Source organism: Crotalus tigris, unplaced genomic scaffold (genome assembly GCF_016545835.1).
Source record: "Crotalus tigris isolate CLP2741 ecotype Arizona unplaced genomic scaffold, ASM1654583v1 scf7180000017639.5415321, whole genome shotgun sequence".
Lineage (NCBI taxonomy): Eukaryota > Metazoa > Chordata > Lepidosauria > Squamata > Viperidae > Crotalus > Crotalus tigris.
In genome coordinates, this window is record NW_024096532.1 from 2004830 (window position 1) to 2019733 (window position 14904).

General features: G+C 41.2%; 1 protein-coding gene across 1 annotated transcript in view; it reads right to left on the bottom strand.

The window, feature by feature from the left end:
* The window catches only part of CACNG6 (calcium voltage-gated channel auxiliary subunit gamma 6), a 50120-nt gene that overhangs the window by 10889 nt on the left and 24327 nt on the right, over positions 1 to 14904 (bottom strand). Inside the window, exon 2 of the mRNA XM_039335105.1 lies at positions 1050 to 1124. Within this exon, the coding sequence (XP_039191039.1) occupies positions 1050 to 1124 (75 nt within the window). The remainder of the gene's footprint in view (positions 1 to 1049; positions 1125 to 14904) is intronic.

Sequence of the window (14904 nt, forward strand, 5' to 3'; positions counted from 1 at the left end):
CGGGATGGTTCCACTGGTTTTGAAAAAAAGATAGTGGTGTGCCTGTTTTTCAACAGACCAGCCTTGGATCCAGTTGAACTGGGCAACGTTCATCCAGTCTCCAACCACAGGCTCAGAAAATGTAAATGTTACCAGTAGCTCATACTCAAATTCTGATTTGAATAGAGAGAACACTGCATGTTTCACCCATTTCAGAGCAGCAGGTTAGGGTTGTGTCAATCATTTAAAGCAGGGTTTCTCACTTAGCAACTTTAAGATGTATGGACTTCAATGCTCAGAATTCCCCCATCAGCCCAAGCTGGCTGGGGAATTCTGGACACTGAAGTCCATAATGCACTGAGATTGCGAAACACTGCTTTACAAGGTGGCGAGATGGCTTGCTCCTTTCCCCCTCTATTCACCATGATTGGTGGATAATACATGGCCGATTCAACAAGAGAGATCCCTTAGAATAGTGGTTCTCAGCCTGTGGGTCGGGACCCCATTTGGGGTCGAACAACCATTTCACGGGGGTCGCCAAACAACGCAGTCCGCCATTTTTTTCCCCCTCTTCCTTAGCTGTGCTACTCCCTTTTATTCTATTGGCTTTTGAAAGCCAATAGAATAGACTCTCTTGAATAGAGTCTAATTCTATTGGCTTTCAAAAGCCAATAGGAATTGTCCAGGCTGTCTCTGCCCAGCTGAGCCCGCCAAAAGTCCCATTCTGCAAACGGTGCTGCACCAGTTGAGTAGTCTTCGACTTATGACCGGTTGAGTAGTCCTTGACTTACGACCGGTTGGGGGTTGCGGCATTAAAAAGGTTGAGAACCATTCCCTTAGAACAACGGAAATGTGATGCTTTGTCCTTAATGGCAGGTTTGAGGACTGTGGTGAAACCCCTTCATCAATTCAGACAGCCCCTCTCCAAACCTCCTTGAATCAGCACATGCACCAAAAATCTTTCTAATTTCAATAGTATGGGATGCAGAAGTTCTTGACTGACACACGGACTGTAGCTCCTTTCCTTTCTGCCACACAACACTTCAACCTGAACACCTTGGTGGACTTACCCTTTTTTGTAGTCCTTAGGAAGATGTTGGCATTCTCCCCAGTGGTGAAGAATTTGAAATAAGAACAGTTAGCTTCTGAAAAAAAAGAAAGCATTTATCTCGTTTGTCATTATATTATACCAAAGGTGTCCCAAAGATGCTTTTTTCAAGAAGCAGCTGGACTTCCTTGTTTCTCTTTGAAGACGTTTCGCTTCTCATCCAAGAAGCTTCTTCAGCTCTGACTGGAGGGTGGGGAATGGAAGGATTTATACTCCTTGCAGACAGCTGGTCATCTTGGATGAGAAGCGAAATATCTTCAAGGAAAAACAAAGAAACTCCAGTTGCCTCTTGAAAAAAGTATCTTTGGGACAACCATGACCTGGATGACTAAGAATCTCCAGAGACTTATGCCACAGGTCATCATCAACTTAGGGCCATTTGTTTAATAACTGTTCAAAGTTATGTTGGTGCTGAAAAAAGTGACTTACAACTGGTCCTCGCACTTCCAACTATGACACATCCCTATGGTCACGTCTCCGTGGTCACATGATCAGAATTTAGGTGCTTCACAATTGGCTTGTCTTTATGACAGTTGCAGCGTTCCGAGTCACATGATCACCTTTTGTGCTGACCAAAGGGGCTTCTGACAAGAAAAGTCAAGGGGGGAGGGAGAGCCAGATTTGCTTAACAACCACAGTAAAAAAGGTCTTAAAATCAGATACAACTCATTTAACAACTGTATGGCAATGGACAGTTGGATAGCTCCAACTATAGTCATAAGTCAGGGACTACTTTACTATATTCCTCCTCCTAATTTCTTCAAATTATCTCAAACGAAATTCATTTCTCATAAATCTCTCAATATTTCTTCCACTTTAAGTACTAAAACAATAAATAAATCAAATCCTGGTCCAAAAAAGAACATTATGCTTTTGTTTTGTTTTGTTTCTTTCCAAATACTGGCTACACAGAACAGTTCTAGCAATGAAACTTGAGAATTGCCATGAACTAAGAAAATCACCTCAGGACGAGCCCCTTTACTTTGTCTGGGGAAACGCTTTGCCATCCCATGTAGACTAGCATTAATCTCCTTTTATAATCCTCTTCCAGTGTAATTCCTTTTACCTGTCCAGTTTCAGAAACAGCCACACTCAGACCTTTCTGTTGGACTGTACTGGAGACTGTTTCTGACATCAAATTTCCCCTCTGAAATAAAATCTCTTTCTCAGGGACTACAGAAATGCTGCCCTGATTACTATTAATAATTTAATTACTAACACCGTAACATACTATTTTTGTATGCCTTTCACGCCAAATAAATGTTGGTATAAATCTTCGCCAAATATTCATGATAGAAACATTAAATATCAAACATATGCTGATAAATTAAAACAGTAGCACAAGATAACAAACACATTTTAACTGAAGCCCTTCTAAGATAGAAGGAAGGAAGTTTACATATTAGACAATAACTTGATTAGGTTTTATATTTATAAGACCATTTTAGTTGTATGTAATCACATGCAGTTTTCCTGTGTTTTAATGAATGTTTCATGACAGGAAATATTTTTGTATCAAAATCTAGATTACAATTTAGATGCAGCAAAAGCTGAAGCAAAGAACTGTGGTCAACTTGTCATTATTTAAGCTAATCAAGAATACTCTTTCACTGCAATGACTGTAAAACTGGAAATGTGCATTTCTTGATTTCATGAAACATTTGTCTAAAGTTTAAACCCTGAAAACGGAGAAAATGCACTCTGTTTAATTTTATACTGAATGCTTTTTCAGCATATATACGCTGGAGGGCTAGTAACTTCGAATCCGACCGGACACATTTAAGAGCCTATATTAGGACTTATTTAGTGGCGATATGAGTGGCAAAATGTTTGCATTTTTCCGCACTTATTGCATTTGCAGAATCTCGCCCCGCCGCCCTGTTTAGGGTGACGCGTTCCCTACTTAACGTTTGGGAAGCCGGGGAGCACTTACAGGGTAGGGCGGAAGAATTTGTGCAGTTTGTGCAGTTTCTATCAGATGCTCGGATTCGGACAGACCTAGACTCCAATTGGGCAGGGCCTTCTGAGATGACCGGGGCAGGTCTTAGCCCAGTTTTATGGGATGAATTTGAGTCTGTGATTGCTGAGGATGTTGACAGAGCGGTGGGAGCGATGAGCACCTCCACTTGTTTATTGGACCTGTGTCCTTCCTGGTTGGTCTCGGCCGCCAAGGAGGTGACACGGGGCTGGCTCCAGGTGTTGATCAACGCTTCGTTGAGGGAGGGGTCTTTCCTGCAACCCTTGGAGGAAGCGGTTGTGAGGCCCCTTCTCAAGAAGCCTACCCTGGACCCAGCTGATTTAAATAACTTCCGCCCAGTCTCCAATCTCCCCTTTTTGGGGAAGGTTGTAGAGAGAGTGGTGGCGCTCCAGCTCCGGCAGTCTCTAGATGAAGCGGATTACCTAGACCCTTTTCAATCTGGCTTCAGGCCCGGCTTCAGCACAGAAACTGCTTTGGTCGCGCTGATGGATGATCTCTGGCGGGCCCGAGACAGGGGTTATTCCTCTGTCTTGGTGCTACTTGACCTTTCAGCAGCTTTTGATACCATTGATCATGGTATCCTTTTGCGACGACTTGGGAGGGGTGGGAGTGGGAGGCACCGTTTTACAGTGGTTCTCCTCCTACCTCTCTGGCCGGTCGCAATCGGTACTGGTGGGGGGCAGAGGTCAACCCTGAGGCCCCTTGAATGCAGGGTGCCGCAGGGGTCGGTCCTCTCCCCCCTCCTATTTAACATTTATATGAAGCTGCTGGGTGAGATCATCAGACAGCACGGGGTGAAGTTTCATCAGTATGCTGATGATACCCAGCTATATATCTCTTCCCCGAGCTCTCTCAGTGAAGCAGCTGATGTGATGGGCCGTTGCCTTGAAGCCGTGAGGGTCTGGATGGGAGTTAACAGACTCAGGCTCAATCCTGACCGAGTGGCTTTGGATGTTGCCTCCCAAGGATCATGTTAACTGTCCAGTGTTGACTCTAGCAGGGGAAAATATATCCCCTTCGGAGTGGGTTCGCAACTTGGGTGTCCTCCTTGATCCACAGCTGAATTTGGAACATCATTTGACGGCTGTGGCTGGGAGGACCTTTGCACAAGTTCGTCTGTTGCACCAGTTGCGACCCTACCTGGACTGGGAGGCTCTTCTTACAGTCACTCATGCCCTTGTCACCTCACGGCTGGACTACTGCAATGCGCTCTACATGGGGCTACCCTTGAAAAGTATTCGGAGACTACAGTTGGTCCAGAATGCAGCCGCGCGAGTGATAGTGGGTGCTCCTCGGTACACCCACGTTACACCTATCCTCCGTGAGCTGCACTGGTTGCCTATTGGTCTCCGAGTCCAATTCAAGGTGTTAGTTATTACCTTTAAAGCTCTATATGGCTCAGGGCCAGGCTATTTGCGAGACCGCCTACTACCTCATAGTTCCCTTCATCCGGTTAGATCCCACAGGCTGGGCCTCCTTCAGGTCCCGTCGGCCAAACAGTGCCATTTGGTGGGGCCGCGGGGAGGGCTTTCTCTGTGATGGCGCCCACGTCTTGGAACCAGCTCCCCCCGGAAATTAGGACCACTCCCACCCTGTTGGTTTTCCGCAAGCTGCTTAAGACCTGGCTTTTCCGGCAGGCCTGGGGTTTATAAAATCTGACCCCTGGATGACTGTTATTGTATTGTTTGTTTTGTTAAGTTATGTTGTGTTTTTATTGTTAGCCGCCCGGAGTCCTGCAGGAGTGGGGCGGCTTATAAATTTTAATAAATATAAAATATAAATAAATAAATATATAAAGCAAAGTACGTATTTGGTCAAATTGGTTTAGTTGCCAAGAAATTGTAGAGTTTATAAGATAAATTAAATACTTTTGAATCAGGATTAAAATTCAGATGTATTGATAGCTGACTGCAGGGTTGAAATAGATTTATAGATAGTCCTTGACTTGCAACTACAACTGGGACCAGAGTTTCCATTGCTAAGCAAGGTAGTCGTTAAATGAGTTTTGCTTGATTTTATGACCTTTTTTGCCATAGTTGTTAACCAAATCACTTTAGCTATTAAGTGAATCTCACAGTCCCCAATCTGGATATGCATCTGGCTTCCCGCATTGACTTTGTTTGTTGGGAAGATCACAAATGGTGATCACATGATCTTGGGGAGCCGCAAAGATAGCCAATGTCTATTGGCTGCCATGTGCCCGAATTTTGATCCTTTGATGCGAGGATAGTGCGATAGTTGTCACTGGGAGGATCAACTAGAAGTTACTTTTTTTCAGTATCATTGAACTCTTATGAGTTGTAGACAAAAATATTTAGATGGCAGCATGTTGGAGAAAGCTTGCCCATTGTACTTATATGATTTAATTATTTTAACGAAAGGTTCCTGAAGTAACCTCTTGGCAATTTTCTCTTGAATTAATTACAATTACAGTTATTTTTTTTCAATTTGGAGAGGTATTACTTAACAAAAAAGTGGAAGAAAAGAGAACAAAACAACAAAACATTTTTATATGAGAATTCCTATGCATATGCAAACAGATAATAACCCAATAATATCATTTTAGTTTTGCACAGTTTCAATAAAGAATGAATGTAGTACTCTGTGGATTGAAGAGCTGATATATTTTGTGGCTTATGAATGAGGTGCTTTCAGATGTAAATTATGTAAAGTGGTTGCAATTAAAATGACAACTATAATGCTACTGTATTTCTGCTGGCACATGCTTTTTCCAAGTTGCCAACAATTTCTTATAGTGTTCTCCTTTACATCATTATATATTATATATATAAAAAATTGCTGCCTGCCAGATGTTTCTGCCACAAAAAAACATGTAATATTTGAAAAGAAAACACTTTTTCCTTTTAAGCATTCTTTGGCTTTGCAGACTGAAATGGCCACCAGTTTCTTCCTGCATTTATCTGCAATGCACCGGCTGATTTTGCAGTCCTAAGAACTAGCAACTTGCTCCCAATTTTTTTTCCCTATAAAGTAAAAATATTGTTCTAAAGGCACCATATAAATGAAAGATAAATGTGTGTGTGTATCTATATATATTAAGCAGTGCTTTTTTTCTAAAAAAAATAAATAAAAAAAGTGCTGGAACTCACACATGTTCATAAACCTGCTTTGCCTATCCTACAAGGTTCCATCCAAATAAGGTGCCGGACCTCCATATTGTGTGTGTGTGTGTGTGTGTGTGTGTGTGTGTGTGTGTGTGTAATGTATACAGCTTATGTACTGTGTACACACACACACACACACAGTATAAGGGTAGTACTGGTAGAAAGGTTAAGAAATCCAGGCAATGAGAATGAAGCTGCCGCAGTTACTAATCTCTCCCTTTATATGTGAACCAATTTACAAACTTTATTCAAGAGAGATGCAATTTCTAGAATTTGGCAACTGAAGCAGAGGATTCAGAGCCCCCCCCTCAGATATTTTTTATGATTCATGCCTCGAGCCTCGTCTTTTCCAAGTTTTTTTTTTTTTTTTGCATGACCGAGTGAAGAGGATTTAATTGTGTCCCCAAAGGAAAGCTTGAGCAATAACTGCATCTTTTTGAACTGGAGAAATTCCAAGTAGCCTCAGGATGACAAGTCCTCTGTGGGTGAAGAGTGGAGAGACAGAAAGAAGATTGCACTCAGATTAACTATGATTTAAAATTGTGATACCCTCCCAAAGCAGGATTTCTTGCCCAACTGAGCAGATTTTGCCCAATGTAAAAAATATTTTTATGAGCCTGGATTGGTGAGAAAAGATACCTCCTTTACACAGCATTGTAAGTTAGGAACTGGCTGGCTGAAGACAAAGCATTTGCAAAATGGCAAGACTTGATAGCAAGGAAGCTGTGAGAAGTTTAATCCAGGAGGAAGTAGAGACTTGAGAAACGTTTATGGATGTGAACAATCGGTTCTCTGTGTGGATGCCACTTCCGGAAGTCCATTCTGGGCCTGGGCAACAAAAAATTAGCTACCGGTTCTGCCGAAGTGGTGCGAACTGGCTGAATCCCACACTGGTTTATGGCCATAGGACTGCCAATAGGAAAGGCATCAAAAAAAGTCACAATGGCAGCCACAATCTAAGCTCTGCCCCCTCTTTACCCGCATCACATTGTGCTTTTGATCTGCATGTTTATGCCCTCGTCCTCTTGACTGGGTATTCACCTCTCCCTGCAGAAACTCCTGAAAAAGTAATCCAGTTTTTACACAATATTGACAATAGAGAAATTCTGTGACTGACATGATGTCATGTCCGTGTCAGAGCCATGAGATGTGCTAATTACAGATAGTCCTCGAGTTATGACCACAATTGAGCCCTAAGTTTCCGTTGCTAAATGAGATATTTCTTAAATGAGTTTTGTCCCATTTTACAACCTTTCTTGGCACAGTTGTTAAGTGAATCATTGTTAAGTTAGTAACATGGTTGTTAAGCGAATCAGGCTTAGCCACTGACTTTGCTTGTCAGGTTGCAAAAGGTGATCACATGATCCTGAGACACTGCAATCATCATAAATATGTTCAAATATATTTGAACCACTCGACATAACTTTGAATGGTTGCTAAGTGATTAGCTGTAAGTCAAGGATTACCTGTACAGAGAGCTGGACCCAGCTCAATCAAAGGCAAGGATGGTTCTTTTTAGGAAGGCATATCACTAGCAAGTGGCCCAAATTCCCTTTTGGCCAGGTGATGCTCTTCTCTTCTGCCCACCACGATGGTGTCCTACCAAAGGTGTTCTACCAAAGGCACTCAGCCTTGTCAGATTTAGAAAGAGTCCTTTCTGAACTCAATATGGTGGACAGCCAGAAACAGCCTTTCTCTAAAGTCATACCAAGCCATCTGATAAAAAAATCACTGGTGTATCTTAGTCATGACATAGATTAGCCAAGTGCTCTGGCATTCCCTCTGAAGTTACAACACTCTTGACTTTAAGCCATAGAGATACATTCATGGATGCAATTTGTCTGTTTACATAACCAATCTATAATCTGGATCTTTTTTCCCCTTTAATTCAGATCTTCCACCTGTTAGAAATTCTATTTATATAAAACTCCACACAGAGCAAACAAAGAGTACAGTCACCATGTGCTTTACTGCTCGACTACATAACTGTAACAGGAAACTCTACTCAGAACAAAAGAATACTACTCAGTATTCTACTGTAGTTGTTGCACAGAAATACATTCCAACAATGACACCACCTAAGTTCCTTCTATGTTTCAAGTTTTTGGTATGGTTTCCTGCCATTCTGAAGTGGTCAACACCCCAAAACATTAGTTGATACCCTAAAAATTTAAAATGTTTCCTCATCTAGGAAACAAACAAACAAACCTCAGAAAACCATGCCTCAAATTTGAAAAAAGTCATTGCATTTTGCATCCTGAATTGTGATCTCTCTTATTCTTTCAAAACGTTAAGCATGACCCTTCCCAAGCATTTATTAGGGCATTGACAGGGAGTGATCAAAATCAAGATGGTAGTCACAACTCCACAATTAAAGGCTTTCTTTCTGAACAAAGAGAAATAAAAGAAACTGGTGATTCAGTTTTGATCCAAAAGGCATCCAGTTCTGATCTAAAACTCCTAATATGTTTCAAACGGTGTTTTTTGTTCAACCATAATTCAAAAGGAATACATTTTATAGTGGGTAGCCTCTTTTGAAAGTAATAATGCATAGCAATAGCTTCTCCCCACCATTTTTTTTATCCAAGTGTGAGTCAACTAACACATTTGTACACATTTCCAGCATAGAATGATCCTTTCTTTCTGCTAATTCATTCTAGTCTGGTGTAACAACAACAGATATGATGAATAATCTTGTTTTCCTTTTAATAGTCAAACATCTGTCCATTCACAAGTCCTGTTCCATTATTGGATTGCAAAATCTGTGGTTTTCTTTCAAATGTATTTTCCACATAAGTGACAAACTGAATAACTTATGCCTTGTTAGTTATAACCCACAAAACAGGATGCGCCATCAAGGAAATGACAAAATGTCTTTTTTTCCTATTTGACGCAATACAATAGGTATAGAGGTCGCTGCAGATTTTATCAATCATCCAATATTGCTTTTGGACCATGTTTCCTTTATTTTCCATGATTCCTGTATTTTGGGTGGTTGGATGGACAAGTCAAAAGTGTTGACTGGCACATTTGCGATTTTGAAATTCAAGATGAGTTCTTTGATTTATATCTGCCTGATTCACTCCATATTGTCAGGCATAAGAAATCAGGAAACAAGGCAGTTCAAATGAATGCAGGTTTGTTGCATACTTAATACTCTACAAGAATCTGAATTATTAATAGTCAAAGCAAATTGGCAGTAGATAAGAGTAAACGGAATTCAAGAAATTCAACGTACTTAGATCTCTTGTGAACACAAAGGGACTTGAGGCTGATAACATGCTTGGCTCCTCCCTCTGGCTCAGCCTGCTCATCTTCTACATCTATTCTGATATTCTATTTTTTTGTGCTGACTTTCAGTGCAGTTTCTCTGTTTGTGACATTTTGTTGGCTACAAGCTCTGTTGCTTTTCACTTATTAGAGGATTCACAAATCCCAAGGGAACTGATTGAAACACCCACCTTCTATTTCTTTCATCTATTGATTCCTTTCTTGTTGTTACTGAACAATCTTTAGCAAGAAATTCGACTTTGTTTCTGATCAAGTCACTAATATTTAACAAACTGGAATTCAAATCTGGAAAATGTACAGGTAGTCCTCAACTTAAGGCTACAATTGAGCCCAAAATTTATGTTGCTAAGTGAGACAGTTGTTAAGTATGTTTTGCTCTATGTTAAATGAATCATTGTAGTTGTTAAGTTAGTACCCATTGTTAAATGAATCTGGCTTCCCCTTTGACTTCCCTTGTTAGAAGGTGATCACATGACCCCGGACACTGCATCTGTCATAAATATGAACTAGTTGCCTAGCATCCGAATTTTGATCTTATGACCATGGGAATGCTGCAATGGTCATAAGTGTGTAAAATGGTCATAAGTCAGTTTTTTTCAGTGCCGTTGTAATTTCAAATGGTCCCTAAATGAACTGTTGTAAGTCAAGGATTAGCTGTAGTACATCCTTAAGTTATCCTTAATATGTAACCCAATTCATCAGCCAATGTACATTTTATTACAGCTTCACCAATCCTTTGCAAGCCTATTTGTTTTCTGTTTTTCATTTCAGTCTCTCTTTGTAGCCTGTATCAAGATCAACAAAAAAAAATTTTTTTTAATTTTTTTCCCCAAACAGTTGCTCCATTATGCATATATAATGTATCTTTGGGGAAGCTTATCTCATCCTCTTTTCTTCCCCAGAATGCCCTGTGGTGTGTTCTGCATCTTGCAGATAAGGAGTATTTTTCTCTAGCCTTCAAACCAGAAGCTTCTGTTTGCTCAAATAATATCTCTATTCTCCTTGAGGATTTTTGCAGATGTATTTTAGATTTTCCTTGATCCAAACTCAGGCTATCCTGAAGCATTAATGCTATTATTTCAGCATGTTAAAATGTTGGGACAGAGACATTTGAAGGAAAACAACTTTATCTTGCACTTCTGTGCCATTATTTTTAAGGAGCCTTCTTGGATCAAATCTGTGTGGTCTGAGATTCTTAAAAAGCATCTGCTTTCCATCAGATACCCTGTACAGCCAATAGGCTTTATATGGCAAAATTTCCTCTAAATTATTCCAAAGCTCTTTTGTGTCTTTTTTTAACCGAACCAGAGATACATGCATGGGTATTCCTCTTGCATTTCTAGAACTTTCCATAATTCAGAGGTTTCCAAAAATATCTCAATAATGATATGTCTATTCTTCATAATGCTGGGAAGATAAAAATTGGTTTGGATATATTGCCTTGGGCATGCTGAGCTTCTCTGCTAGCAACTGCTTGACAAGGGTAAAATAATAATAATAATAATACAGAAGAATAGACGAGAAAGAACTGGAGAAGATAACAAAATACAAAGACCTACAAATAGAAATAGAAAGACTGTGGCAAAAGCAAGCAAGGGTAGTACCAATAGTAATAGGCTCCTTGGGTGCAATCCCAAAACAACTGGGGCACCACTTGAACACCATTGGCATTGACAAATTCACTATTAGTCAGTTGCAAAAGGCGGCCTTACTAGGAACTGCTTCCATCCTGCGACGATATCTGTAATACCATCAAACATCCACATCTGCCTATCCCAGGTCCTGGGTAAGGACTCGATAGGTAGACAAAATGCCAAATCCAGTCTGAACATCTGGCTGACTGTGCGATGATCAATAATGATGATGATGATGATGATGATGATGATGATGTTGTTGAAGAAGAAGAAGAAGAAGTTGTAAGGGACCTTGGAGATCATCAAGTCCAAAAATATAATAATATTTAAAAAAAAAAAACCTGAAGAGACCCTCTCGAGTTGATTCTCTTGCCTTTCTGCACATTGTCAACCCAGAGAATGATAAGCTTTTGTAAAACCCTGTTCCTGATTATGCCGACTCTGTACACTGCTTAGAGAGGGCTGTAAAGCACCGTGAAGCGGTATGTAAGTGTAAGTGCTATTGCTATTATCCAGGATTATCTAGTAGCCTGCAGCAAGAATTTAGGAGATGTATTTCTGAAACTATGCAGAGTGCTGAAGGAATATAGGTAGTGTTTGACTTAGAACATTCGTTTAGCCACCATTCGAAGTTATAACAGCCCTGAAAAAAGTGACTTATACTCAGTTGTCATACTTACAACTATTGCAGCATCCCCATGGTCACACGAAATTTTGATATGCATGTTTGGCAACCAGCAAATATTTATGATAGTTACAGCATCCTGAGGTCATGCGATCACCATTTGCGACCTTCCCAGCCGCTGTCCAACAAACAAAGTCAACAGGGAAAGCTGGATTTGCTTAATGATTGCATAGTTCACTTAACAGAATAACAGAGTTGAAAGGGACCTTGGAGGTCATCTAGTCCAACCCCCAGTTCAGGTAGGAAACCCTATACCATTTCAGACAAATGGCTGCCCAGTCTCTTCTTAAAAACTTCCACTGTTGGAACATTCACAGCTTCTGGAGGCAGGTTGTTCCACTGATTAATTGTTCTAATTTCAGGAAATTTCTCCTTAGTTCTAGGTTATTTCTCTCTTTGGTTAGTTTCCATCCGTTGCTTCTTGTTCTGCCTGTCAGGTGCTTTGGAGAATAGCTTGACTCCCTTTTCTTTGTGGCAGCCCCTGAGATATTGGAAGACTGCTATTATGTCCCCCCACGTCCTTCCTTTCATTAAACTAGACCAGGGGTAGGCAACCCAAAACACTCAAAGAGCCACTTGAACCCGTTTCCCACCAAAAACAAAACACCGGGAGCCGCAAAACCCTTTTGATATCTAAAATGAAGATACCACTGCATATATCCTTTTTTATCTTTATTATAGGTGTGTGTGTGTGTGTGTGAGAGAGAGAGAGAGAGAGAGAGAGTTTGTGTATGTGTGTGTGTGTATACACACACACACACACACATACACACACACGTTAAAAATAAAAGTAAAAATATGACTCTTGGGAATATCCATACTATTAAAACAATGATCACCGAGAGAATGCTTTAAGAGAATAAAATTACATACACACACAGGTAAAAAAAGGATATATGCAGTGTTATCTTCATTTTAGATGTCAAAAGGGTCTCTCTCTCTCTGTCTCTCTCCCTCCTCCCTCTCTGCCCTTGGTCTGCCACTCCTCTTCCCCCACTCTCTTTCTTTCTCTCTCTTTCCTCTCTCTCTCCCCCTCCCTCTCTCTCTCTCTTTCTCTCTCTCTCTTTCTCCCCCCCCATCTGCTGCTCACCTGGCAAGCTTCAAGTTGTTCTCCAACAATCTCAGGGGTAGGCAACCTCGTCTCTTTTATGACTCCTGGACTTCAACTCCCAGAATTCCTGAGTCAGCCTAGCTGGGCTAGCTAGCTCTCTCCTGCCCTTCCTGCTTCCTGCTTCCTTCAGAGACGCAGCAAAGGGAGGAGCTCCGCCCAGAAAGCTTTTCAGCTCCTTGGAGAACACTGTGAGTGCACTCTCTTTTACACACACACACACACAGAGAGAGAGAGAGAGAGAGAGAGAGAAAGAAAGAGAAGCAGGGAAGTGCAATTGCCTCTCTCTGCAAAGGCAGAGGAGGCTGGGAGCCACAGGGGAAGGCTCAAAGAGCCGCATGCGGCTCCGGAGCCGCAGGTTGCCGACCTGTGAATTAGACATACCCAATTCCTGCAACTGTTCTTTATATGTTTTAGCCTCCAACCCCCTGATCATCTTTGTTCTCTGTACTCTTTCTAGAGTCTCAACATCTTTTTTACATCGTGGTGACCAAAACTGGATGCAGTATTCCAAGTGTGGCCTTACCAAGGCACTGTAAAGTGATATTAACACTTCACGTGATCTTGATTCTCTCCCTCTGTTAATGCAGCCTAGCATTGTGTTGGCTTTTTTGGCAGCTGCAGCACACTGCTGGCTCACATTTAAGTGATTGTCCACTAGGACTCCAAGATCCTTCCTGACAGTTACTACTATATTGCTAAACATTTTTGAAAAGCAAGTTGTCCACCTTTGAGAAGAGCACTAAACTCATATATGTCCAGTTAGGCAGAAGCATTTCCAGGAGCCAGGAATCCCATCTCTTTAATACAGATAATTGTCAACTTATGACCATTTTTTTAGTGACCATTCGAAGGGAAGACAGTGCTGAAAAAAATGACTTATGACTGGTCCTCACACTTACAACTATTGCAGCATCCCCATGCTCATCTGATTGCAATTTGTATGCTTGGCAACCAGCATCTATTTATAATGATTGCAGTGTCCCAAAGTCATGTGATCACCATTTCTGACCTTCCCAGCTGGCTTCTGATAACTAAAGTCAATGGGGAAGCCAACAGGAAGGTTTACTAATCAAAATATTGTGATGTCTTGCTTAACAAGTGCAGCAAAAAAGGTTATGAAATTAGGTGCAAGCATGTGATACCTAACTTAATGACCACACTGCTAATTATGATGAATTTTTTAATCCCAATTATGGTCACAAGTCAAGGACTATCTGAAATCTAAGCCAACATGTAAACCGAGGGAAGCACTTAGTGGTCAGCAGAAAGGGATACCCTCAAGGGAGCCAGAAACAGCCATTACAGAATGAGCACATCCCTATCCCTGCAACCTTGATTAGGGTATTGTTTTCTGCGTGATTATCTGGTATTAACCCCTGCTTGCCTGGGCGTAAGATACGTTCTGGTCTTCTTCTTTTCTTCTTAGCTTTGCTGTGTCTCTTTGGAATGGTATGAAAATGTGACTTATCTCTATTGTATATGTCTACCAAGAAGAAAACTATAACTCCATCGACACTGAGAAGGCACGCTACTGTGCATAAACAGGGAGCAAAACCCACCCTCTTTAGCACTGATGATGTTACCTAGTGGGGTAATGAAATATCTCCAGATAAACAAACAAGCTCAGACAGCAACAAGGGCTCCACAATAAACTTAGCCTGATGTGAGAAGTGGGCCAATGTCTTGTCTCATATCTAAACAATTCAATAAGAGGAACGGGCGTTTCCCAGTCCAGGTGCAGAATGCAATTCTTTCAGATGCCAGAGGTCTGAGCAATGGATACCCCGATCAGATGGCGTTTCTTTCCAGACAGATCTGAATCTGATGTCTAGAAATATCTCTCTCCAACATTTCATTCTTGAAATAGAGATATTGAGGGCTAATCTGTTTGAAAATGCCTGTGTGTCCATCCATCATTCCAAGTCATAAGGCTGGCCCGAGATTATTATGCCTCCCCAGGGAGAGAGAGAGGGCAGGAGCAAAGCCAGACAAA